Below are 26,067 nucleotides of genomic sequence, written 5' to 3'. Positions count from 1 at the left end.
CCCAAGGCTGTCTGTTATAGGCTCAATGACACTGCCCCCAAATAAGAGGGGTTTGTTTGGTTAAACGTTTAGGTTTGTGAATTAATCTAGTACCTTGATAGCAGAAAGCCAAAACTGGTCCCTTAGATTATGCTGCTAAAATCTGAAATAATACTTTAAAAAGGTAGTTCAGGATTATTTTTCCATCTTTTGGTGGCGTTCAAGCTCACCATCAGATTAAGTATCTTTGCAGTTTTGACCTGCAAGGGTTTGCTCAGAATACAGCAAATTCTCCACAAAGGAATAATACAATACTTTAAATATGCAAGCATCATTTGTGGAGAGGATCATTTTATATACCAGTATTGATTTAATACAGCACCACCTTCAAACTTTAAAGCATACTACAGAATCATAAACTGTATACATATAGCCATCATTTTACCCACCTCTTGAGTGGAATGTGTCAGCTATTTTTTGATGGCATGAGCAGCATTCCACACTGGGGCTAGGACATGAAGAATAATGTGTCAGTTTAAAGCAACGGGGAATTTAGGAAAGCAATTATTAACGTTGGAAATTGGCCACACTTGAGGCCCTTACTCATGGGAAATGTACCATGGGACCTTCAGTGACCTGAAGTAAGCAGAAAGACCTCAGTGTTTGTGTTTTTCAAAAGACATCAGCACAGTGTTTCTTGCTATCAGGAGCATTGGCTTTTTTCTTACTTAGAGAGAAACTATGGAAACCAGATTCTCAAAATTTGGCTCTAGATCCAAGCTGTTCTAAAAGTACCCTTTGTGGCAACTTTGTCCATTTTCAGACCACTTCAGTCCATTTCAGACCATCCACACCACTTGAAATTCCAGTAGATGACCTGTTTCTCACGGCATGACATGAAGTCAGTGGTACTGGTTTGGAGTCATCTTGAAGAAGAAAGGGTTTGGGGGGCATTTAGAGTCTCAGCTTTGGTTTGGGCCATCTTGGGGTTAGTGATATGGCCACAGAATTTGGATTCAGATTCAAACTTTCTCAGAAATCAAGGATTTTTAGATCCACAGCTTTGCTCAACTCCATTTAGCTTATGAGAGCTGATGAGTTCACAGCACAAGGAAGTATAGTTAGTGATACATTTCTTATTGATAAAACCTGTGACTGAAGCTTCTTGACTGTCATTTTCTTATGTCAGGAAGAGGTAATCTGAAGTAGGACTATCTACTGAACTAGCTTTGAAATGTTTGGCAAAAACTGAACATGGTGTCACATTTCTACTCAAGGGTTTTATTATCCAACACCTCTAAATTTGGGAGGTCGGAGAGATTTCCAAAAAACAATACGTCTCTATGTATCCCATTGAAATAAATGGACATAGTTCTGTAAGTGAATGAGAGATGAATACTTATCTTTTTTGCTCCATATTTTGGACTTTTGCCAGGCCATGTGGCCAAGATGGCACCTGTGTGCACCTAATAAAAACCTATATCACTTTCATTTTGAAAAGTGACTAAATGTGATATGGAATGTTTTAGAGTACACGCCTCAATCAGTATGCAGGGGTTTTAGACACATAGTTCCTGGTAATTCTGTTTTGAGCTGCTTAGCTACAGCCTCATTTACTGATCTGCGAACAGTAGAACCACAAAACTGTTCTAAGATCTTCTTCAAAAGAGTGGTACAGTCTGGCAGATAAAGAGTGAGTAGTTAGCCTTGATTGTAAATTATTTTGATTATGTCTGGGATGTAAGATGGAGAGTTACCATTATTTTACTACAATAGTTTTCAATGTCAAGTGAATTTAGATGGATTCTCATCTTATGGGTACATTTTCAGCATCTCTCTTATAGTGTATGTCTGCGCTGCAGCTGGGGATGTGCTTCCCAGTGCATTCATGCTAGTGCACTAAAAATAGTGTAGCCGGGCAGCTGCCTGAGTACAAGTTCTCCTGGACCCTCTTCGGGTGGCTAGCCCAAGATGGCACCTGTGTGCTACACTGGCTACACTGCTATTTTAGCCTGTAGAGCTAGTGCAAGTCTGTATACCTGCACTGGGAAGCATGCTCCCAGCTGCAGTGTAGATTTACCCATACAGTAAATGCACAGAGGCAATCCACAAAAGACAAGCTTTGTGCGTATGCCCCCTCCAGGGCACAATTTACAAATGTAACCCTTGATCTTTAACAGTCTCTGTAATGAGACATCACTCAAACACAGCGGTTCAGAGTAAAAGGCAGATATGAGATAGTAACTGCTGACTGCACTTGTGTAATTTATTGCAAAGCTTGTAGGTTTACAGCATGCTTATTTGTCCTTTCTGACACAGTGGAAACCTAGAACACTCGGAATCACTCCATGACAACACTCTCACCCTGTCTGTGCCCCTGATGCATGAAGTGGACTCATCTATCACTGGGTAAGTGACCAATTATCAAATGACAAAAAACACAAATAAAATCCTAACAAGAACATGTGAATTTCATCCAATGGAAAATTACATTCTTCTCCTTGTTTACATGTGGCCAGAAATCTGCTTTCTTCTAGACTTGTTTCCCAGACTTTGAAAACAGGACATCGTCATTCATTATCTGGGATGTATTTATTGCACCCCATCCTCCCCCAGCGAGTAACATTAGATATTTTAGTCATTGATTTAAGTTGCTGTAATTCTATGAATGTGATGAACCTTTAAAAAAAAAAGATGGGGGGCGGGGGAGGGAGGGAAGACTAAATTAATCAAATCTCATTCCAGAGGATGTGTCTAAAGATATGGCTGAGAATTGCCAGGCCAAAGGTTAGGGTCAAATGTTCTGGGATTCTCTGAATAATTGTGAGATCTAACTATTTGCCTTTCTGTTTAATTTCATAGTCGGAACTAGCTTGTGTTTATATTTTAACCCCATTTTCCCTAGTATGAAAGGAGTTTGAATTAAAATAGAGAGATCCACATCACTATCAAGGCTGAAATACTTGCAATATACTGGACACTGTGTCTCTGTAGATAAATTCATGGCTATTAGCCAGGATGGGCAGTGATGGTGTCCCTAGCCTCTGTTTGCCAGAAGCTGAGAATGGACAACAGGGGATGGACCACTTGATGATTTCCTGTTCTGTTCATTCCCTTGGGGGCACCTGGCATTGGCCACTTTGGAAGACAGGATACTGGGCTAGATGGACCTTTGGTCTGACCCAGTATGGCAGTTATTATGTTCTTATGTTCCTCTCCACTGGCTGGACCTCATACAGAGCTATTTTCTATAAACTAATGGACCTGGTCTTTTAGCTCTGCGATTTGAGGCTGAACCTTTTAGATCCAGAGATCCCAGGTTCAATCCCAGCAGGTGACCCAGGCAGTAACTGACTCAGAATTAGGTGATCCATACACCAAAGAGGAATAATGATGTCTGCTGGGCTTGTGTGGTTTACATGTACCGCCCACTTGGGGAAGCATACCCTGAGCATCAGAGGTCTTCAGAACTTCAAGCCCTGTACTGGCCATTTGTAACAACCTTCTGAATGGATCGTTTGTGGTGAGTGAATCCATGTGGCATGAGCATCTACTGCCTGAGATAAGGACCATGGCACTACTATACCTCTAGTAAAGGACAAAGACACACTTGGCCACTGTTACAAGTTGAGAAAATAGATACCTGTGCTTATTTGAATTCAATGTGTGAGTCAGCAGAGGATGTGGGTAAACCTTTAGATGCATGGCCAAGTCTGGATTTGACCATTTAGGCCTGTATTCCTGTCACACTACACAGGAATAAAGTCACATATCTCCCATTAGTGCACAGAGTTGTTATGCATGTGGAAGATGTGGGTGAGCCTATTCAGACAAAAGAAGAATGCCATCGAACCTCAACATAAATCTCAACCTTTTTTGAGGCGTGAAAAAGTCTGGCTAACATTTTTCGTTCATTTTCATTTTTTAATATGTCTGCACTTACAGGCTCCAAACCAGATTTTGTGTACAAGAAAGACTGTCTCCCTAGTATTTCTGTCCCTATGGGAAGCAGGACATGCTGGAAATTTTAAGAGAGAGCTTGTTCTCACCACGTTTCTGGCCCAGGTTTTGCAGATGCCCAGTAGTTCGGATGTGTGTTTATTTGACCAGATCCTCCGAACTTGTTAAGTTTGCCCATGCCTAACATGTAAAAAAATTTCCACACTGAAAATACAACCCTTAGCAGAACTGAAAAAAAACCCTTGCGTTTAAGAATGGAGTCAAATATGTCTGCATGGAAATCCGTCTACATTTAAACTTTAATCCAGTCAAATCCTTGCTCCTTGATGAAACTGATGATTCTCAAGCACAGAAAGGTTTCAACTATTATTCTAGGATTCCTGGATTCTCCCCGGCAGTGAACGAAGATCCTCCTAATGTTTCAGAAGAAAACATTCCAAAGAGTTTGACGCAACTTGGGCTTCTTTCCTTCTCCTCATAATATCTCATTTAAAAGACAAGTCTTGAAAACCCTTCCTAACTGATTTTATGGATTACTTTCTTCATTCAAATACATTAGGTGTAGCTAACTCCAGAGCATGACGACACCTTATCTGGTTACCAGGACTGAGTTTACTGATGGTTTCATCAGAGGAGATAAAGTTCCAAAGCATGATAACATTAGTGATGCTCTATTTTGGACACCATATTTTTAAAGAATATTTTCATTTATTATTGAGGATCTGAGTTCATGATAGAGATCCTTAGCCCTGCTCCTATGCTATGTAAAGGGATGCAGTGGCATAAATAGGCCCTAAAAGCTCCATATCCAGCTGGAGAGAACTCTCCTGGCACAGGCACTATGGAAGCTAGCAGTAAGGCTGCCTTCTGAAGACCCTCTCATGAGCCCCAGCATAGGAGGCATGCTGAGCCAGGAGGGGCATGTCGGATGCAGCTCTTTGGAAATTCTGAGCACCACTGCCATCCATATGGTAGCCTGAGGAGTCTGCTGTAACTTAGGTTCCCAGGGCTGGCTTAAATTACACCGGGATCCTCTTCTGCCCCTGGAACATCCCAGGATTAGGAAGGCATATCGGGAGGATTAGCCCCATCTTCCCCCTGGGTTGTGAGTTTTGTGCAGTGCTTCTTAGTCCTGCTGGTAAAACAGTGTTGTGTTTTACACTGTGATGAGAGCTTGAGACTGACATTCAGGAGTCCTGGCTCCTAGCTCTGCTACTGACTTGCTGTGTGATCATGGGCAAGTCACTACATCTTTCCTGTGGTCCATTCTCACAGTCTATAAAATGGAGATTACATCCCCATAGTTGTTGAGAAGTGTAATGAATTAATGTTCATGAAGTGCTATGGAAACCATAGACAGAAATCCATATGTAAGTGAAAATTATTACTGTTTTTAAAACAGCTTTCTCAGATTAATTTAACGTTATCAATGACCCACCCCCTGCAAACCTAGTCAAGGAAAACTTACCTTGTTTTAGAAAGGTCTGCAGGACTGAGACAATAGCAAGTGACATTTTTACCTAAGTCTTTTGTTGCCATTTTAACAATACATACTAGTTGTATTCAGTGTTGATAAATAGAGCTGAATAAGTAAGTCATACCCAGTAATTGATCAGACAATTTTAGGGCCTCAGTGGAGATACACTGGCATAAAACTGGAGTAACACAAAAGTGAATCAGGCCCTTAGTCTCTTTTTCTGTTGCAAACTATGCATGAGCAATTCCTTTAATTTCTTCTATGAACTAATTTTTTTTCTCCAAAATTATGCTGATTAGGACAGATCCTCTCAACTGTGGTAAAGCAGTGTAGCTCTATGATAGTCCATGGAGTTATGCTGCTCTACAGCAGTGGAAGATCTGGCCTATTGTATTTTTTAAAAAAAGGTTTGTGGGCCAAATGCAAAAAGTATTTGACATTCCAGCTTTCTAGGTGAGTTGTGATTGGCCAGATGGTGTTAGTTTTACTTTCCTCATTAGATGAGCATTTCTGACATGAACACTTGTGTGAACAGATTTACAGTTTGATTTCCACAGAAACTCATATGGCTTTGAAGTTAGCTTTCTGCAAACCTTGCTCCCTGTAAAACTTGATAATATAAATGGTTACACAAAATGAATACAGAATGGTGCTTGTGCATTTAGGATCGATCCAACTCTCACAGAACTCAGTGGAAGTCTTTCCAATGGAACGTTTTTCAAGAGCAAGTTGCATGCTCAGAGCACTGAGAGTCTGGAAAGAAAGATTTCAGTTTCCAACATGAGAGGACCAGGGCATGGACAAGAAGTTTTGTTGTAGGCATGAGGAAGAAGGGACAGATTTTAGATATGATGTTAAATAAGTCTCACATTGACTGGGGATAGCAGAAAAAAGACCCAGTTCAGGATCCATTAAGGTTGTATTTGTCTGAGAAGAAAACAAAGTATAGACAATAGGATGGGAAGGGAAGGGCTCCCTTGAGTCACCTCTCCTAAATCTCTATATCAAATTGTATGAACTCTGCACTTCACTTTCAATCCACAAATGTATCTAATATAGAAGACAGATAACTGAGTTCATGTCTTAACCTTTCAGAACTGTCTCTCCGACTTCCTTTGTCTATGGAGACTCTGTGGAAGCATCCAACTTTGTTCAGATGGAGAATTATGAATGTCTTTTTCAGCCTCTCAACTTCACTCTTCAGGTAAAATTGATCCATCTTTACAGCTTCTTCTCTTGACAGCACATCTTTTGTGGGGAGATTGGTGCACGTTTCCTATCTCAGAACAGTGTGTCATACATACGTTTTAGGATGCTGTATTCACAGTGGACTAAAATAGTCTCCAGGGATGGTGTTTTTCCTTATCTTAATATATTATTAAAAGATTTACAAACAGAGCATCACAGTTTCATGGGCAGGGAGCTGCCATTGTTTGATCTGGTCTTTTTCCCCTTTCGTCACACGCGGAGTGAACAGTTCTGTTCATTCAAGTGTCACATCTCGATTCAGTCCCATATTTCCAAAGGGAAAAGCCATTATTTTCAGTGGCATTATGGTTAAACAGAAGGTTAGGCAGCATTCATTCATGAGACCGAGCAAGTGCCCTCTCAAAAGAATCAAGGCTTGCTGCATGTAAATGTCAACACTACAGCGTGCACAGTGCTCCCTACTAGAGAATAGTGCAAAGAATGGGCCAGAACTGTGCAGCTTGTTTGTGTCTCTGTGGAAGTTTAACAACAAAGGGTAGAGGTGAGAAGGGGTCATTTTAAATATGTCACACAGGATCTCAAAATTACCTGTGCAGATCTGTGGGATCATCCTTTTCATGTGGATGACATAGCTTCCCGGTGCAGTGTAATCTCTGCGATCCATGTTAGCACAAGATCTTTTTGATGGGACCAGAAGGAACTCATCTCACTACAGTCACTGTGTTTCATGGCTATCTTTACAAATCCTTTTTGACCACTAGATGGAAGTAGGTGATGACAAATCATACAGAGTGGGAGTGTGGGGGATCATTTATAGAATATTGTAAACAATAACTTTTCATTTTCCCTTCTTTCCACTGTTCTCCTAGGCATGATGCCACTTAACTCATAATGGGTAACACATGTCTCCATCTAGGGGCAGGCTATCGTCCAGAGCAGTTAAGCCCCTCCTATTATGCACTGCCTGTAGCTATTTATTAAAAAGGAGTGAAAGCAGGGTGTTCAAACTGGGATTTCAGTATGTTAAAGCTCTTGTGAACCAGACTCCTAGTTCCTGTGACTCTGAATTCATTCTTGAGGATTTGCAGTTTTTCCAGTCATTTATTGGTTAGAAAACAGATAAAGACCAGATGTTTTGACTAGATGATCACTTTCAATAAAAGAAAATTATATAAAGTATAGGGATAGAATCTATACATTGATAATATATCCCTCCCTCCCTTCTGATCTCTCTCACACAAACACAAGTTGCAATGTAAGAGAGTTTTCATATAGAAATTGGCAATGATACTATAAGAAGTCACAGATCTGCCCTCCAGTAAACTGGTAAACCTCGGACCGTGCTTGCGCGTGTGTGTGTGTGGGGGGGGAAGGGTTTCATAATGGGTAAAGCATGGTTTGTATCACAATTTGTTTAATTGTTTTTAATGATTTTCCCGCCATTTATTAAATTTCTCCAGATGGAGAAAAGTAACATTTTCTCAACAGAAAAGAGATTAATTGGTAAAAATACATAGGGTTTTGGGCGATTTTTGTATGTGAAAATCTGCATTGAGTCAAATATTTTGTTGTGAATAATGTGTTGTGTAATCCAAATACCTCTTATTCCTGAACTGTTTTTCCTTATCATGGTGGGATTATCCATTTTTAAAATTTCTAATTTTTTACATTAGGCTCACATTTCATGCAGTATTTGTTATGCTCCATTGTAGTTGTAGCCTCCTCTCCTTTCTTGTGCCTCAGGGCTTTTGTAAAGACTTGGCATTCTGCACCAGTCCTCTTTATCATTCATGCATTCCTCAAAATATATACAATGCCTCAAGAAAGAAGACTTCATATTTTAATATTTATAGTCCCCTGGACTCACAACAATGCTGGTGTGGATCACTATATATTTAGACAAAAAAATCTCAACATAGCTGAATGTTTTTAATTGGATTGTTTAATATTTTGATTATATAAACATTTATATATGTGTATGTATTAGCGATGGTCAGAAAATGTTTTTTTCCTCCCCATGAAAAATTTAGACACAATATTTTAAAAACTGAAATTTTTCATGGATATCTTTGATTTTTTGGGGGAGGAAAAAAGTTTTGCATTTTATGCCTGAAACTTTTCAGTTTGGGGCTGGAAACTATTTGGTTTTACAATGAAAAGCCAACATGTTTCCAGGAAAAATCTTGTTCCGTTGAAACCCACCAAATACTGAACTGAATTAAGGTTGCTCAAGTGCATTTTCTATCAACACAGTCAATAAACCCAGAATTCCAGTAGTCCTGTTCATCATTCCATTTTGGTTTGTGCTCTTTAAGAAAAACACACACAAAATATAATGCAATGGTTACCATAATGGAAAAGAACAACACTGGTGGGAAAAGCAATGCTCTTTTCATTCTGCTAGTATTATTGAAGCATTCAAAATGTAGTCACTGACCGTGTCTCCACATAATGGACAAAAAGCCACATGTCATTTATATTGGTAACTGGCTTTTTAATGACTTACCATTGTACGTTAAGTGCTGTTCCCTGTATAGTGCACACTGTGAATGAAAATACTAAATGTCAAAAGAACAAAAATTAAACTAACCCCTGCGGCTGTATCCTATGCTTTATATAATAGTTCTTAGTGAAGACTGAAAAAATTAGGGACATGAGGGAAATTTGGAAATATATCTGTAATCCATGTTCACTCTGAGTAACATGTGTAATGTCAATGAAGAGAATTACTGTTCTGCAATAATTTTATATTCAATGATCTTTTATATATGTACTTGTATTTATACGTATTTTCGCACTTCAAGGTTTACAACACTGGACCAAGCACACTCCCCGAATCTTTTGTTGACATTTTGTTTCCTAACCGCCTCTCTGCCAGTGGGGCTGAAACTTTTCACATTCAGCAGATGATGGTGAGTACTTTGTAATGTTTCCTCAAAGGTGAAGCTTCCAGTTTCTCACACTTAAGTAAGATCCAGTGTTAACTGTATTCTGATTAGTTTGCTCTCTAGTGGAGTCTGATATAAAGCCAATCTATGCTCATTTACATCAGTTTTCTGTACAATCATCTTTAAATAGGAAACTTAAAACTGAATATAACATTTATATCATATTATACCTCCTCTTTAACACAAACAGGATTTTTGACTGGTTGATTACAAATGTTAGTAGCCTAATGTTTTAAAAAAAAAATTCTGTGTCTACCACCAAGAAAACCATCCCATGCGGGTGTTCTGACAAAGGATTCGCTTTTGGGGTTTGGGGTTTTTTAAAGTTTGGGTTAATATGTTAAAATATCATGTTTTGTATTGATGAGATGTTGAAAGGAAGAGTTGGCTAGGGAGCTGATTCACTCCTCCCCTGTACAAATTCATAGTAATTGGATGTGTGTGGGAAACTGTGCAGAAAAGGAACAACCTAACATCCCAACTCACAGGTAAGCCAGGAGGCTGCATTGTACCCTTTTTGTGCCTGCTTTTCTAGCCTTTTGGCTGGAAAAGTAGCTGCAGCTGTTCCACACCCCAAATGCAGGTGTTTGTGTCACTGGATCCATGCAAATATATATCCAATGACCTCTTCTTTTGCACATAACCAAGATCCCTGTACATGCCAATCAGTTTGTGGCTCGTGCAAAGTCATAGCAGGTGGAAAGGCCCACCTTGCATTGCTGCTTTACTTGTGCCTCTTTCCCAGGCTTTTTGCCTTGAAGAGTTTGGATATTCATAGAAGCATCTAGAAACGGGGAGGGAAGAACTAGCATCATGTTACCTGCTCAGATTGAGCCCATCCTCCAGCCCTTGCAGGATTTTTTACTTCCCATGCCTTTTTAATGCTTTGTTCAGCCTAGCTTAAAATGCAGAAGACAGTCCAGACTCAGTGTCACGTTGCCCACTCTATGCAATGTGGTATTTGTCTTTTGGCATTTACAGGCTTATGCCCATAAACTTTAATACTTGCTCCCCAAAGGACTGAGTTATGGGTTTCAGGGCAGATGGTAAGGACATAAAAGCCTTTTAGAACAAAATTCCAAATTTAGGCTTAATCCTGAGAGGTGCTGAGTTCATGCAATTCTCATTGACCTCCTGGCTTTTTAGGATTAGGCCCCGTGATGTGTTGGAAATGTAGGCACTTGTTTAACACTAGCACTCACTTTCCCCAGATGTCTAGCAGTGTCTACTTGTGGAATTGTGTGGCATGTTTGCACTGATACTGCTATTCTCTATCTATCTGTCTAAGAAGATTATGGTATAGGGCCCCCATCACTATAGTATTTGAGCTTCTCATAAGCATTAATGAATTTATCCTCTCAAACTCTCAGGGAGGTAGGGAAGTGTTTTACAGATGAGGAGTTGGAGCACAGAAAGATTAAGTGATTTGCTTGAGGTCACGCAGGAAGTCTGTGTCAGAGCCAGGCATTGAATCTATGTCTCCTAAGTCTGTGTCCAGTGCCTTAAGCACAATACCAGTCTACCTCCTTGCCGAGGTTTTATTGACTGAAAAGGGAAAATTAAGCTATTAAACTTCTGAGGCAACATAGTGCAGAACAAACATCCTTTTAAAAACAAATTATATCCAAAAGCAGCAGACTGGAATGAACTTTGGAAAATGGGTCAGAAGTAGCCACTTTTTGCAAAAAGACTTTTGTAAGCACATTTACTGACGATTCCCATGTTTCTGATCAGTCTGTACTTTCTGTAGCACAAACAGCTGATGCAGTTGTGCAGAGGAATAGTGTCCCTTTCAGAACAATGCATAGCAAAGTTACCTGGAAGTTAGTCTTTTGCTTTCACATTCTTAGAAGTCAACATTATCAGACCTTCCAAAATGGATGGAGTTGCAGTTATTAATAAGAATGTTCATAAAGTTGCATACACAATGTGAATAATCGGTGGTTAATTGCCAGGATTTACTCTTAAAATTCATTACATAGGCATCTTAAGTTTTGATGGCATAACACATTTTTCTGAAAGCCATTTAATACTTGTGCCTGCCAGTCAAAATTGATTTGACCCATTTCATGTACAGTACAGCATTGCAGTTTATGGATGCAAGCACATAGAGTAACTATGATTCACATTTGAGTTCAGAATGCATATCGAGTACAATGTAATCTGTATTGTGCCAAGAGCCAATCATTCTATATTGTGTGAATTGGGTTCTTGTTCCATAATTCAGTCACAAAAATAATATGAAGAGAGTTGGATACAGCCCATCAGAACTATCTGTGTCTACTGGAGGCATTTGTAGACAAGATTATCTCACTCCCTTTAAAACAGATAGCATGTTTCTCCTTTCTGCTGCTCTGAGCTTTTTGCGTTATTGCAGAAACTCTTCTAAAAGATTTTATTTCCCAGCAATGCCATAATGATCTCATAATGCTCTCTGCCTTTTACATCCTGAATCACCCAAATAACACTACTTGTTTATCCTTGACCCCCTCCATTGTCCTCTTTTCCCCACCCACCCAGCAAGGAAGTCCTGGTAAGTGCTTCCTTCCTTATCAGCGGGTTAATTACTGACAACAGGGGAGGTGAATTATGGCTGAAGCACATCTTGGGAGAGGAGGAGCTTCCTAGCTGATAGGAGGGTGGGACCGGACCTGCTCCTCCCAAGAATCTTGACCTGCTACCTCACAGCAACTCAAAACTGCTTTCTCCCTGGCAAGACACCCTCAGTACACCCCCTAAGCCCTAAGAAATTAGCGGACCCAAAATGTCAGTATGCAGTGTTCTATTATAATACTCTAACCATGCTATTAAAACAACTGCTGCAGAACTAGATGTTAGGCAGAGGCACCAGTCACTTCACTGGAGAGCTACAGCTGTCTGGGGAAGCAAATACAGCAGTAAGCAGAGGGGAAGGAGAGGAAGCTGCACTACGTACTGTTCCTGCGTTTCTTGAAGAGGCAGATCAGTTGGTCATCATAACTAGTCTGTCCATTTTAGAGATGTTAATTTCCCCAAATCAGACTGTGCTAAATATATCTTTATTTCCTGTTACCATAACAAAAGGTTGTCCAAAGGGTCATAAGCAAAGTCTTCCGCACAGTGAATAAGGATTTGTTCAGAAGTCAGATGTTTGTTAGGAAACTGTGTCTGCTCTCACATGTGGTCACCAAGCTGGAGGATTATTGCTGATCGAACAAATAGACTTTTGCATAGTTTGTTTGAGACTTCTATATAACCCCAGACAGAGATGCACTAATGAATGGGTTGCAGGAGAATTCATCTTAGGCAAACATTTATGCAGTTTATATTGCATTGCCTGACTGCACAAAAAGACTAAGATGAATACAGTAAGACAATTCCAGAGTCTGACTGTCTTTAGGAAATTCTGAAAAACCCTTTCTTTTCCAAAAGGCTTTTCCACCACTAGAATGGAACTCACAACATTCCTACTCCCAGAACCCCAATCAATCAGCCTGAAATAAATCAACCTAAACAATAAAGCCAAAACCAAAACTAGGATTATACTAAATGTAAAAAATCAAAGCCTTGAATTCTAACTGAGCAGAGTTTTTACCCCCAAAAGGGAGACGTGCCAAAAATTGCCATGAAGTTCATTTGGAACATTACTGTTGCTATTGATTTTATGTGGAAGGTCCTCAGATACTACAGTGATGGATGGTAGTATAAAACCCTAAGGTAGATAAATAGAAAACCTATTTAATAATACTTTGCACTTATGTAGCACCTTTCTTTCAAAGATCTCAAAATAACTTACAAACATTAAGTGTCTCAACTCCCCTGCAAGAGTGCATATGTATCATACAGGTGGCTACACACAGACAGAAAATAGCTTGTCCCAAATCATGCAGATTAGGGTTAGAGCAGGGGTCTCAAAGTCCTGGCCTACGGGCCATCTGCAGCCCGAGAACCTCCCCACTGTGGCCCGCGAAGGAGAGATGAAGGCAGACACGCTGCTGGCAATTTCAACTACAGGCGCCGCCCCCCGCAGCTCCCATTGGCTGGGGGAGAGGGACAGAGATACCATCACTAGTTGCCGGGCAGAGTCAGCCATGGAGGCGGCATCACTTTTTTCCACAATGAATACAAGTGAAAATACCGAACCTCGCTGCAATCCTGAAGGTTTCAACTGCTCAGTCACTGAGGCCAAACATCAACAAACTGACAGAACTGAAGCGTTGCCAGATGGTTTGCCAACACTAAGAACTCTCTGGCAGGTGAAGAATTGTATAAAGTTGTATGACAGTTTTATTATTTCTCAGAAATTTGAAATAAAAAATAGAAATATATAAACATTTTCTTTTCTGAACACCATCTTCAGTGACATTATTGGCCTGCTGGGAGTATCTGAGGACTGGCACTGGCCCTAAGGTAAATTCAGTTTGAGACCCCTGGGTTAGAGTTAACAGAACTCTGGAATTTGGACTCCCAGGCCCCAGCTATAGCCACTAGATCACATACTTTCCTACAAAAGAAAACATTGCTTAATAAACATGTGGCTTTTGGTTTTAAACTGAAGTAATAAAGAGCTTCCAACAAATTTGTAGGAGTGGAATAGAGAGCTAGTTTGACTTGTCAGCCAACAAGTCCTTTGTCTGTATGGATGGTCAGCATAGGGGTCTGTACCAAATTAACCATGGGGTGTCCTGATGCTATTGTTAAATTAACAGTCCTGGATTACTCTGATCAGGCGGTTCTACGGAGCTGGATCACGTTGCTCATTTCATATTTATTTTATTTTTAGGAAAAGTATGTATGCTTATAAAAGTCAAGAGACTAACAGTTGGAATATGAGTCTGTCTGTTTAAACTGGAAGCCAAATCTGGTGCAGGCAGAACCTTCATCCAGAGGGACCACGCTTTGTAGGATTGCCAGATTTTTCAGTCTCCATTCAAGCGATTCCTAGAATCAAAGCAGAATTGTTTTAAACTGGAGTGAGCTGTATGTATGTTTTTGGATTTCTGGGAAGAGCTAACTGTTATGAGCAACCCGCAGGCCAACAAAGTCATGTATTTAAAGAGCCTGTTTGGTTGGACTAAAATTATGACTATGAAAAGTACTATTATTGTTATTACTCAGATTGAGGCCCAGCTAGGTGTTAAACATACATATAGTAAGAGACAGTCCCTGCCCAAAGAGCTTGTAATCTAAATAGACAAGACAAAGGGTGAGAAAAAGAAATTACTGTGATCCCCAGTATACAAATAAGGAACTGAGATACAGAGAGATTAAATGATTTACCCAAATGAACTGAACCCAGATCTCCTGAGTCCTGTTCCGGTGGCTTAACTGCAAGATTGTTGTTCTTCCTCTTGGGTTCCTTACTCCTTTCTGATATGCAGTTCCCGTTGCCCTTCAACAGGAACAGATAAAAAGCCCATACTGATTAAAAGAACAAAAGGCAAATTACAAAAAATGTTTGATGGATTTCCTCATGGTTGCAACTTCATTTCACAGAAGACTTTGGTGTTCTGTGATTAGGTGAAATCTGTATAATACCATTAGAAGAAAATGGATGTATTTAGGGTTAAAAAAATAGAACAAATTAATTGGGGAAGAAATTAATAAATCGCAAAAGGGAAACAAACAAATGTTGTATTCCAAGATAGCATATTCATTTAGCAATAAAAATGTTCATTTCAGCGTTACTCTCTTCATGGGAAGAGTGAAACACGAAAACTCAGGTGGAGTAAATCCCAGGGTCACAGGTCTTTTCTGGTTGATGCTAGGTTACTTTTTAAAATCCCTTTGTGTACAGTGTATTGCTTGCTTCCTTACCTTTGTCAAGGCATAAGTCAGGCAAGGCCCAGAACACTCAAAAGGGAGGAGCCAAATCTATTTGCTCATCCCATGAAGAGTCCCAAGCATATTCAGACTTTTCTTCATTTACACTGTGAAAAGAAATTTTAGAATTCTAGAAACTTAAATGAAGTCATGGTCTCTGATGTTGATCTTGGACTTGCTTCCATTCTGTGTCAAGGATCTAACGTTTGGCATCCTCACTGCCGATGTTCAAAATCTCAAGTGATAGGAGAATATTAGAGCATCTTAACTTAAAGTGGTTGTGCATATCTGAATGCTGCATTAGGAATATGAATAGATTGTTAGGCTATGTTACTGGACACCGCACCTAGATAGAGTTACAGAACTCTCTCATGTGATCCCCATGCAGAAAACCTCTTGTTTGTTGGCAGCCAACTGAAGATTTGTTTAGTTTCTTTTCTTTAAAGTTTCAAGACTTGGCTCTGACTATATGGATACAGCTAGAGAATGCCAGGACATAAATGTCACTGACAATACTCTGTGTAGCTCATTGTCGTCATGGCAGCTATTTACTCTGAAGCTACTGGACACCATTGAGATGAGGCCTGTATATGGAAATTCTAGCATTACACCAAAGATTAATTTGGTTCATTGTGCTGGTCATCTGTTCAGCAGCTAGCTTATTGCAATGAATGCTGCAAATGCACACGTATGTTTGGCATTTGTCCTTCCTCTCTGGTTCCCCGAAATCACAGGGGTCTGTGTCCATAATGGAGGAGGTTATTCACTCAAGGGAGTATATTGCACAATAGTTTGTTGACCCTCTTGCCTACTTTAATTTAAATTAATTTTTTTGGAGACAGAAGGCAGTTGAAAATCTTTTCCTTTCTTGAGCCACCCCACATCATCTTTAGAATCTCCCTTTGCCTCGGTACCCTTTAATCTAGTGGAGGAGTATAGCATGCCTGCCCTGTATAGCCCGTTCTAGAGTGGCCAGGATGGGGTCTGTGACTGTATGCTGTTTGTACAGTCATCCCACAACACAGGCATATTATGTCTGCCTCTGAGCCTGGCCCTTATGTGCTAGGAAGGAGGATCCCAAAGGTAACTCTCAAAGATCTCCCAGGAGTGTGTTCCTACCATCAGCATGATGAGCAGAAGCATGTGTCATTGAACAAGAACTTAGGCCCCAATTCAGGAAAGTATCACTGTGCAGGAAGGGTGCTTACGTACGTGCTCAAGTCCTTTCCTGGATCAAGGCCTTAAAACAGACTCTCACCCAACAAAATATTTCTTGTTTGCAGCGTTGTTGTAGCTGTGCTGGTTCCAGGATATTAGAGACCGTGTGGGTGAGGTCATATCTTTTATTGAGCCAACTTCTGTTGGTGAAAGAGACAAGCTTTTGAGTTTATACAGAGGTCTTCTTCAGGTCTGGGAAAGGTACACACAGCTGAATATAAGGTGGAACAGATAAGGGATTAACGCACATTGTAAGAGACCATTCGTGGTTAAGTGGGAGGTTAACATCTCTACAGTCATAGGACAAAGGAAGGTTAGTGGGTTACATATTGTAATGAGCCATAAATCCAGTGTCTTTATTAAGTCTGTGATTTTTTGGTGTCAAGCAGAATTATGAATGTAGATTCCCAAGCTTATCTTTTGAAGGTGTTGTGCAGATTTCCTTTGGGAACAAGGACAGAGAGTTCAGATATGGAGTGATCGTTTTGTGAAAAGTGTTTACCCACCCAGAGTTGATAGGGTGTATTAGTCTTTTATTGTTTTTCTGTCTGAATTCATCTAAGAGTATAGTGATTGTCTCATTTCACTCACATAGTTGTTGTTGGGGTATTTACTGCACTGGATGAGGAACACCACACGTTGTGATAGATATGTATAGGATCGATAGATCTTAAAAGGTGTGTTGTGGGAGGTATCCTTCACTGTAGCAGTGGAGATATGTCTGCCAATTTTGCATTTGTTGTTGTGGAAGGGTCTGGTGCCTTTTTGTGGTGTTTATCCTGGCCTCTGGGGAGCTTGCTTCTGGTGATGAGTTTGGCAAGGTTGCGGGATTGTTTGAAGGGCCAGAAGAGGGACTTGGGGAAACATTTTTTTCAGTATGTGGTCTCCATTGAGTATGGGTTTTTACTGTGTAATGATACTCCATGTAGGCTTCAGTGTGAGGTGGTAGGTGACAACTAGCAGTGTGGAGTCAGAGGGTCCCCCGCCACATTATTGAAACAGGTTCTCTCAGGGTATTTGGGTGGCCCATTCCCTGATGAGATCTACTTCTCTGGTGGAGTGTCCTTTTATGGTGAAGGCAGTTTTAAATTTGCTAAAATGTGTATTCTGAATTTTCTCCTTGGAGCATATTCTGTGATATCTGAGTGCCTGGCTGTAGATAATGGATTTCTTGGAGTGGAGGTTACTTGATCTGTGAAGGTAGATATGGTGATCCGTGGGTTTCTTGCAGATAGTTGTCTGTAAGGTTCCATTGTGAAGCTGACTGTGGTGTCCAGGAAGCTGATGCTGGTATGGGAGTGTCCTAAAGAGAATTTGATGGATGGATGGTTGTTGAAATAGTGGTGGAAATCTATGAGGGAGTTTAGGTAGTCTGTTCATAAGATGAAAATATAATTGATTTAACTCAGGTAGAAGTATCACTGGTTTCATGGTGTATTTGTCCAGAAATATTTATTGACATTTTGGTTTACTGGGAGCGTCTGAGTAGTTGTGTACCAGCATACAATGTTGATCAGATTTTCATGCACAACATTTGATGCAGTAAACTACTCTTGAATACAGTGCTGGGTAGTGCTTTCAGTAGAGTGGAGATGGATGTTTGCTTTAAAAACTTCTCCATGACTATTAGTATTAATTTTTAAATGAAATCCCTTTGAATGTGTTTCCTACCCTTGTTGTGTTCATTTTGTCCAAACAGTCTAGTGAATGAGAATGTTGACGGAATATTCAAGGAGGCAGAAAATTTTAAGTGAATATTGGCTAAAGAATTTTTTTTGGGAAAACACATTTTGAATGTATAAATATAAGTACTTACACCAAAAAGACTGATTACTGTGAGTCAAACTTATCCAAACAAGGAACTGGAATGAACCCTATGACTTATGTATTCAATCAAAACACATCACCAAGGTTCAAATTGTGAGTATTGAATATTCACAACAAACCTGCAAATTGCTCAGTTTATAGACAGAAAAAGAAGTGACATTTGTCACTACAATTTTTTCAACAGAATTTACTCATGACCTAAAGGTATTGAGGTAGTTTGGTATTCTGATTAACACCTTGGGTCAGTTACACTGTGTGGCTCTTTTCTCTCTGGGGAGAGCGGCACATAGTTCCCACCTTCATGGCTGTAGAAATATATGGAATCCCAGGGCCTTGGTAAAGGGAGCTGATTTGCTTCTTCCTATGGGTGGATTTGGATTGCAGTCAGAAGGAAGCAAGAAGTTTTGTCAAGTGAGCTAGATGTATGCACCACCCTTCTCAGATGCATGAAGGAAACAGAATATATCATGGCAATGAGGTGTTTTACTGAGGCCTGGTGAAGAACATACAATAGACTTTTTGTAAGCTTCCTGGCCAGGAAATTCACCCTGAAGAATTACTGAATTGCAGGAGGGCAGAGTCAGCATTTTTTGTTTGTTTCAGGGAGTATGAGAATAATATCCTTTTCCCCATTCTCCCATTGGTGGAGCTTTGACATGCCAAAAATAGTAGGGAAGGAAACTTGAAATGAATGATTAATTCTTCTAACGTAAAAGTTTCCTGTAAGTTTTGATTTATGAGTCAGGCTTTTGTTTGCAAATAATTTGCTATACCAGCATCCAGTTTGACGAGATTTGGGATGGATGTACGTTTTGCAACTAAAAAGTAGGGAAGTGGATCATAAGATGATTGTGATTGTGTAAATAAAGTTCCTCCTTGTTTGGAGGGATAGGGTTAAACTCCTATGCCTGAATAGGAACAAGAGGGTCATGTTAGAGGGCTGTCCTAACTGTTGAAATCCAACCTTGTGAGAATGTTCCTGAGTCCATAAAATGAAACCATTACCAGGTAGTGTAATGTAGTGTAGTGTACCAACAATCCTGACAGTATAAGGTGGAAGATTTAGGGGGTTCTCTCTCTTTGTGACAGAAAGAAATAAGAACTTAAAACACTTCAGGTTAAGAAGGGTCAGTTTTTCGTTTAATCTAGGCAGAAAGGCAGCGTAGTGAGTTATCAATTCCATGAATACTGAGTCCAAGCCACAACATAAAGAAACTCTGTATGGTGATAGTAGACACCATAGACTATGCTGCTTGGTCTGAAAGCTAGAGAATCAGGGGAGAACTACAGGGTCTTACTCTCTGTCCTGTAGCCTAAATAGAGTCCTTACCCTGGAGGCCTGTCTCTTCTCTGGTGCATGAAAATGCTATAGGTAGATTTCTAGGTCTTTCAGGGAAAACCAAAGACCTGTTTAAATATAACTCAGCAACATTTGGTTCAGCTGCTCTGAAATCAGGAAAGCTGCACAATAGAGACTCTCTTGGTTCTTGCAAAGTGCCTCCAGTTTATCAGATATTGATCTCTCCTTTCACAGCACTGCTAAAAGTTGCCTGGTAGTGCTTGGAAACACTGTGAGGTGCTCTAAACCCTGGCAGATTGAGAGTTGTGAGTGTGCCCTAGAAGTCACCTTTTCAGACTCCATAAGGAAACCAGTTTTTCTGCTTTGTTTTCAGAGCCTTTTGCTGATCAGCCAGACAAGTAATAACATTAATGCAGCAGGTTTAAAAAACACCATGGGCTTTTATGTCTTTAGGAAAGGCCTTGGAAAGGGACTGATTTGAGTTGGTAGGAGCTGGGAGGAAGGGGAGGATATCAAAGAAGGGTCAGCTCCTAGTTTGCAGGTTATAGAAGAAGCTCTCTAAAAGAAATATACCTTAAACTTTGTTCACCATGATATGGCGATTGGGCTTCTTACAGACCATAAGAGGAAGGAAGAACATAAACGTCAGTGCTCTCCTCCTGGATTTCAGCTGCTAAAGACTCGTGTGTGTGTGTGTGTGTGTGCGTGTATATATATATACACACAGCATGTGAATGTTAGGTATAAACTGTCCTTTTGGTTGCCATGTATGGCATTGCTCAGTTGTAGGCCTAAACTTCGTGTGGGCAGTAAAAATAAATCAAACTAATGCTCGCTGTTTCTTCTCTCTGTTTATGTAACGGTGCCCTCTGTCTCAGTAGGGAACCTTTCTCTTGTGAGAGTCACGGACTTTAAATCTGAATATTTTTGCTATTCTTGCTCAACTAGACATGTGGCGCCGGTTCTTGGATTAAATACTTCTGTGGGTGGCTGCTTAGTATTTGCAAGCAAATGTCAGGGCCAAATCCTGCCCTGGCCAGAGCAGTGAGAGGCAGCAGAAACCTTCCCAGTGCCTCAGCTGCTACAGGATTCCTCAAAGTGGGTTGAGGGAACAGAGGTCCAGGTGTGCACTTCACTGCCTCTCTGAGCAGGAGCGAACGTGTCCCCAGCAAGCATTTGCTGCTTGACAGTAACATGCCCAGTAGTTAGCTGGGGATGGCTGGACTTGCTTCCTAACCCACAAGACCAATGTGATAGCAAGGCACACCCCTTAACACGTTTTACACACTACCAACTGCGTCTCTTCTAAACAGGGCTGGGCGAATGGCTGGTTTTTAGGTTTGCTGTCAGTTCAGGGAAGAAAAAAATAGGTTCAGCTTGAACCGAATTAGATACCTCTGAAAAATGTCAATGAACCAAAAATGTCAACAGAACTTCACTTTTGGGTCAAACGAAACATTTTGTTCAGCAATCCTTTTAGTGTCCGGACACTTGTTGACGTAAGAGGAAATGAAGGGTTGTATTCACAACACATCTTGAGGAGTAGGCGGGGATGCCCACCTTCCAGTAGTAGCGCAGCAATTAGGGCACTCCCGTGGGAGATGTGGGTTCAGTTCTCCCTCTGCCTAACATAGGGAAGGGATTTGAATGTGGGTCTCCCACATTGTACTAGAGAGCCCCAACACCTGTGCTATAAGGTAGTCTGTGGTGGGCCTTAGTCTTTCGTGTTGAAGCTGTTCTGCTTTGCATAAAATACTTTAATAGTCATTGGGCCACAGAGAGAGAGAGAGACTCTATAAACTGATGGTCTGAAAAGTTTTGCTCAGATCTAGTTCTAACGTTTACAGAGGATGGACAGGATCCTCTGTCAGCCTTTCTTCCTCCTCCCACTTCCTGGAACCCTAGAACAGAAGATGGGTGGATTTAGCTCATAAAGAAGGGTGACTGTGGTATAAACAAAGGAGGCTGATTGCCAGTATCCATTTGTTTAGAAAGTTATTAACCAGTAAAGTGACGAAAACTGCAGGAACATTTCATTGTGTGGGGTTGGGGAGAAGGAGCAAGGTATATCAGTGGAATGTAATAACAGTCTACTCTGGCTTTTATTTAAAATCTTATAACCCATTATAGACACTTCAATAGTTAGACCATAAAAATAATGGCCAGCTAATATAATTTGGTGAAGCTCCATTGGCTTCAGTTGAGGATCGGGCTACATTACTTTTGGCGACGTGTGGTGGAATGGATGAGTCTTAAGGATTCATCTCTCTGGCTGGTGGTCAGAAAGATTTATTTGCATGCAGTTTGAGCCAGCTGATATATATCAGCATAACTCCACTGAATTCAGTGCCAATGTATGCCACCTGTGGATTTGGCCCTTTAACTATTAGCTGAATAAATAGTACACAAACCTATAATAGAATTTTACTATCATAATTCATTGTGTGTCTGTAGAATCTCCATATAGTAATTTAACTTTGCAACTTTTAATCACTATTTAAGGACAATGAGTTCTTAGATTACCCCTTTGTCTTTAGCATCGCTGTTATTGTGTTCGTTGAATTCTTCCAGGGTTAATTTTTTATCCTTTTCTGTTGTTTCAGAGGTTCTTAATTTATTGCCAGAATCAACGGACTGTTCTGATTCAAACATATTTCATTATCTATGAATATTAAACATTTTTGGCAAGTACAACAAGTGCTAAGATAACATACTTACATAGCTTATTTTTCTACTGTATATAGCCTGACCTGGTCTGGAATTTATTTATCTCTTTAGATCTGAACATGTATGACTTTTTCAATTAACCACTCATATCAGTTTGTCTATATAAAATTAACACCAATAAAAGATGAGTTGGGATACTTCTATGAAGCAATTTTCCCTGATACTAACATATACAAATTACAGTTTACATTTCAGACAAATGAAAGGGGATCTGTTATTTCTTATTTAATTTGCAGACTTCAACCATTTGTTATGCACGCATACATAAAGTAACTTACAATGGTAAAAAATAAAGGTACATAGAAGCTATCTGGTAGCAATTTCAAGAGGGAAGGTTTGGCCTTAGTCACTGGAGCCAGGATACTCTGGGACTTATGAGGAAACCATCCGTTTTAGGGATGAACAGTATTCACAATTTTGTGAAACAACTGACCTATGTTCAGACCACAAGTGGGTTTCCCAAATCCCTATAATTTATCATTCAGAAAGTTTTATGACTCTTGGAGTTTCCTTGAACTTGCTGAACTATATTCCCCCACAATCACTTAAATGTGGATTTGGTCCCATCATAGACATTCAAGGCCCGATTCTCCATTTTACCTTTGAGCACAATGAAGCTGCTCCTGTTTGCCATCAGTGTAAGTGAGAGGGGAATCAGGCTTGTGGAAGGGACCTGGGATTTTTGCTTTACCCCTTAGGTTTGATATAATGAGGAATTCCTTTACAGGGACTGCAGGCTGTTCCCAGGATAAAAAAAATGGGCTGGAGATCTGCATTTGCTTGCCAGGTTTCGTTTGTAACATGTGTGCACTAAGCGTGGTATTAGTACTGAGCTGCTTATTTCTAGCCGGGAGATCAGACTTAATGTTGGGTTGGGAATGGTGGCAGCCTTCTTCCTCTGTCCCATTCCCGCATGGGCCTTCCCCACATGCATACACTTGAGCCCCCACCCCCAAGCCAAAGAGCATCATTCCTGCTTCCCTACCTGTGGTCCCTAGTTGATCTCCCCAGCTCCCTCCTTGGAAAGTTGCACATCACCTCCACCTCCTAGTGTGCCAGCCCATGCAAGGTGGCCTTGATAACATGTAAAACCTCATACTGGTTTTAAAGCCTGCTAAACTGTCCGAGTTAAAGTCTAGAAGGGAGACGAGCTTTAAAATGACCAGTTTAGTATGCGTTAAAGTCAGTGCAGCCTGGATTTTGAAATTGTCAGTTAGCACATGTTAGCTAACACATGCTAACATCACACCTTTAAATCCTCATCTAGGCAAGGCCAGCAACAGGTGAGGGGAAGAATTACTGCACCGGAGCGGGTGGGGGGTGGGGGAGGAATCACAGATAGGCAGAGGTGGATGTTGTGAGTACTCTGAGGTGGGGGGACCTGACTATACAAAGTGAGGGTGTCGGATGAAGTGCCACATATTTTACTTCTCCTAGGCAAACCCTGGGTTCGACCCAGATTAGAAACCAGCTCTCTTCATATTGGAGTTACTTATTTAAAATATCTGGACTAGAGTAGCAGTTCAAACTCTAATTTTGTTGTCTCTGTTACCCATTCTTGCTTTGCTAGATGGGGAATAACATTCACATTTCACTGGTGCCATCTTCTACCATTCCAAGCACTTTCATGATTCCCAACATGTGTGGGAAACTTGGAAAGGATGAGCCCCATTTAAGAAATTAAATCAGTGCAGCAGTTCCACACAATGGTATTAAATATCCTACATATTTTTGAAGCATGTGTTGTGTATATGCAGTGTATCTGAGCTGTTACATCCAGAACTGTTTGACCCTATAAGTGACTTTATTTTTTATTAAGGATGGTGCAATTTGATATGACTAACATACATTGCTACTTTATGCCTTTGCCCCCTGCTCCATGAGGCTATTCAAATATGCAAAGACTATTAAAGAAACCCTATGGGAATTTCTTCCTCTGTTGCAAATATAGCATTCCTGAAGAATGAAGTAATTCAAATTTTTTCTTCCATGGTTACATCCTGTCTCTGAGGAGCTTTGTGGTTTGTGCTGACAACAAAATGCTGGCAGAAATACCCACCGAATAAGCTGTCATTTAAATGTTGTCTATCAAACATGTTTATGGGCTCTTTAATGGAGCAACCAGTTCTAATACATTTACAAAGCTAGAGTCTGACTTGTCATTCAATGTGTGCCATTTATAAATGGAATTGCTGGAATAAGGGATGTTTGGCTTTTCTAGCTGCTTATTCATTATTAGTAGTAATAAAACTATTGTGGCGGTGCCTCGAGGATCCAATCGAGGACCAGAATAATGCTTGGTACTATTTAAAGTCTGATAGAGTTCTTGTGAGATACATATTCACACTTGTATACATATTCATATATATGAGTATGTGCAGGTCTGTAGTTATATATGTACAAAAAATGTATACACGCATACCCCCTAGTGAGTTTGGATGCTTCAGTTTGCGGCTGCCCAAGTTGAGAAGGTGAGATCCTTTTAAGAGGATGCTTTTCAGAAAGTGTTGAGAGCCCACTCTTTGAAAATCAGGCCTTGTTAGTGTGTATTAAGTTGGGCACTACTCACTCTTGAAAATCTTGGAGAGGCATGTATGCGCATTGAAGGATGCCAGTGAGAGATGAACAACATTTGTAATAGTTTTCATCACTCTGGTGCATTCACCCTTCACCTTATGGCTGAGTAAACTTAAAAGTCCATTTGCAAATAAAATTGGGAAAGAATAACAGACACGTTACATTAGTCATAGTTCAAGTTTACAGTTTAGGAAAATGTTTTTCTAATGATTAGCTATTACTCTTCTGTCAGAAGAAGTTGGTCAAAATAGTCCTGCAATAAACCTCATAAGATTTTGGATCTTGCAGGAGAAAGTGTTGCTTTGTTCTTGGTGTCTGTCTCATTTTGAAAGAAATGTCCACTGTGTAAATCAGATAAGTAGAGCTGATTGGAAAATGATTTCTTTTTCCCTTAAAATTTTTTTATGCAAATAATTTTTAGCTGTTGTTGAAAATTTTCTTCAATTTGTTTTTCAGGTTTTAATTGGAAAAACAACCCCCCTTCCCATGCAAAAAATTCAGTTTAAAACTGAAAACCCAGAGCTGGAAATTTTGTGAAAATTTCCATTTCACCTCCCCCCCCCCCCCCAAAAAAAAATTTGACAAGAATTTTTCCAACTGCAAATAACACTCACTGCTGGGTAGCAGGAGTGTGTGCAGTTCTAAATTGATAGGTTTCATAATTCTGCCATTTGTCTTTCACTGTAGACTATCACGTATAGATGCTAAAGTAAAAAATAGAGAAAACATGCCCCTTTAATATTTTCATCTTGCAGAAAATTTTACAAGAACACATTGTTATTACATGCAATTCACCTTCGAGGTAAGAAATTGTGTCTAGCCACGAAGTAATTTGAAATGGCCAGGATTGTTTTATATTCGAGAACAATTTGTCTCTGTAGAAATAAGACCATTCTATGAATTTATTATTATAATAATTCACTTAGAATAAAATGTTCAAAGAACCCTTTGAAAGTGTGCATGGGGTATGTCAGCTTGTGCTTTTTCTCTGCCTTCAGAATGATGCCTGTTTTTCAAAGATCTTTGGGTTGAAAATTAAACTT

The 26,067-nt window shown here is 40.1% G+C and overlaps 1 protein-coding gene across 1 annotated transcript in view; it reads left to right on the top strand.

Moving 5' to 3' along the window:
- The window catches only part of ITGA9 (integrin subunit alpha 9), a 288,835-nt gene that overhangs the window by 217,190 nt on the left and 45,578 nt on the right, over window positions 1–26,067 (top strand). The window contains exons 21-23 of the mRNA XM_074945393.1: window positions 2,299–2,388; window positions 6,512–6,620; window positions 9,430–9,537. Coding sequence (XP_074801494.1) covers window positions 2,299–2,388; window positions 6,512–6,620; window positions 9,430–9,537 — 307 coding nt within the window. The remainder of the gene's footprint in view (window positions 1–2,298; window positions 2,389–6,511; window positions 6,621–9,429; window positions 9,538–26,067) is intronic.

The sequence above is a fragment of the Natator depressus genome, chromosome 2 (assembly GCF_965152275.1).
Source record: "Natator depressus isolate rNatDep1 chromosome 2, rNatDep2.hap1, whole genome shotgun sequence".
Taxonomy (NCBI): Eukaryota; Metazoa; Chordata; order Testudines; family Cheloniidae; genus Natator; species Natator depressus.
The sequence above is the reverse complement of the archived record's forward strand: the minus strand, read 5'-3'. Positions and strand labels throughout refer to the sequence as shown.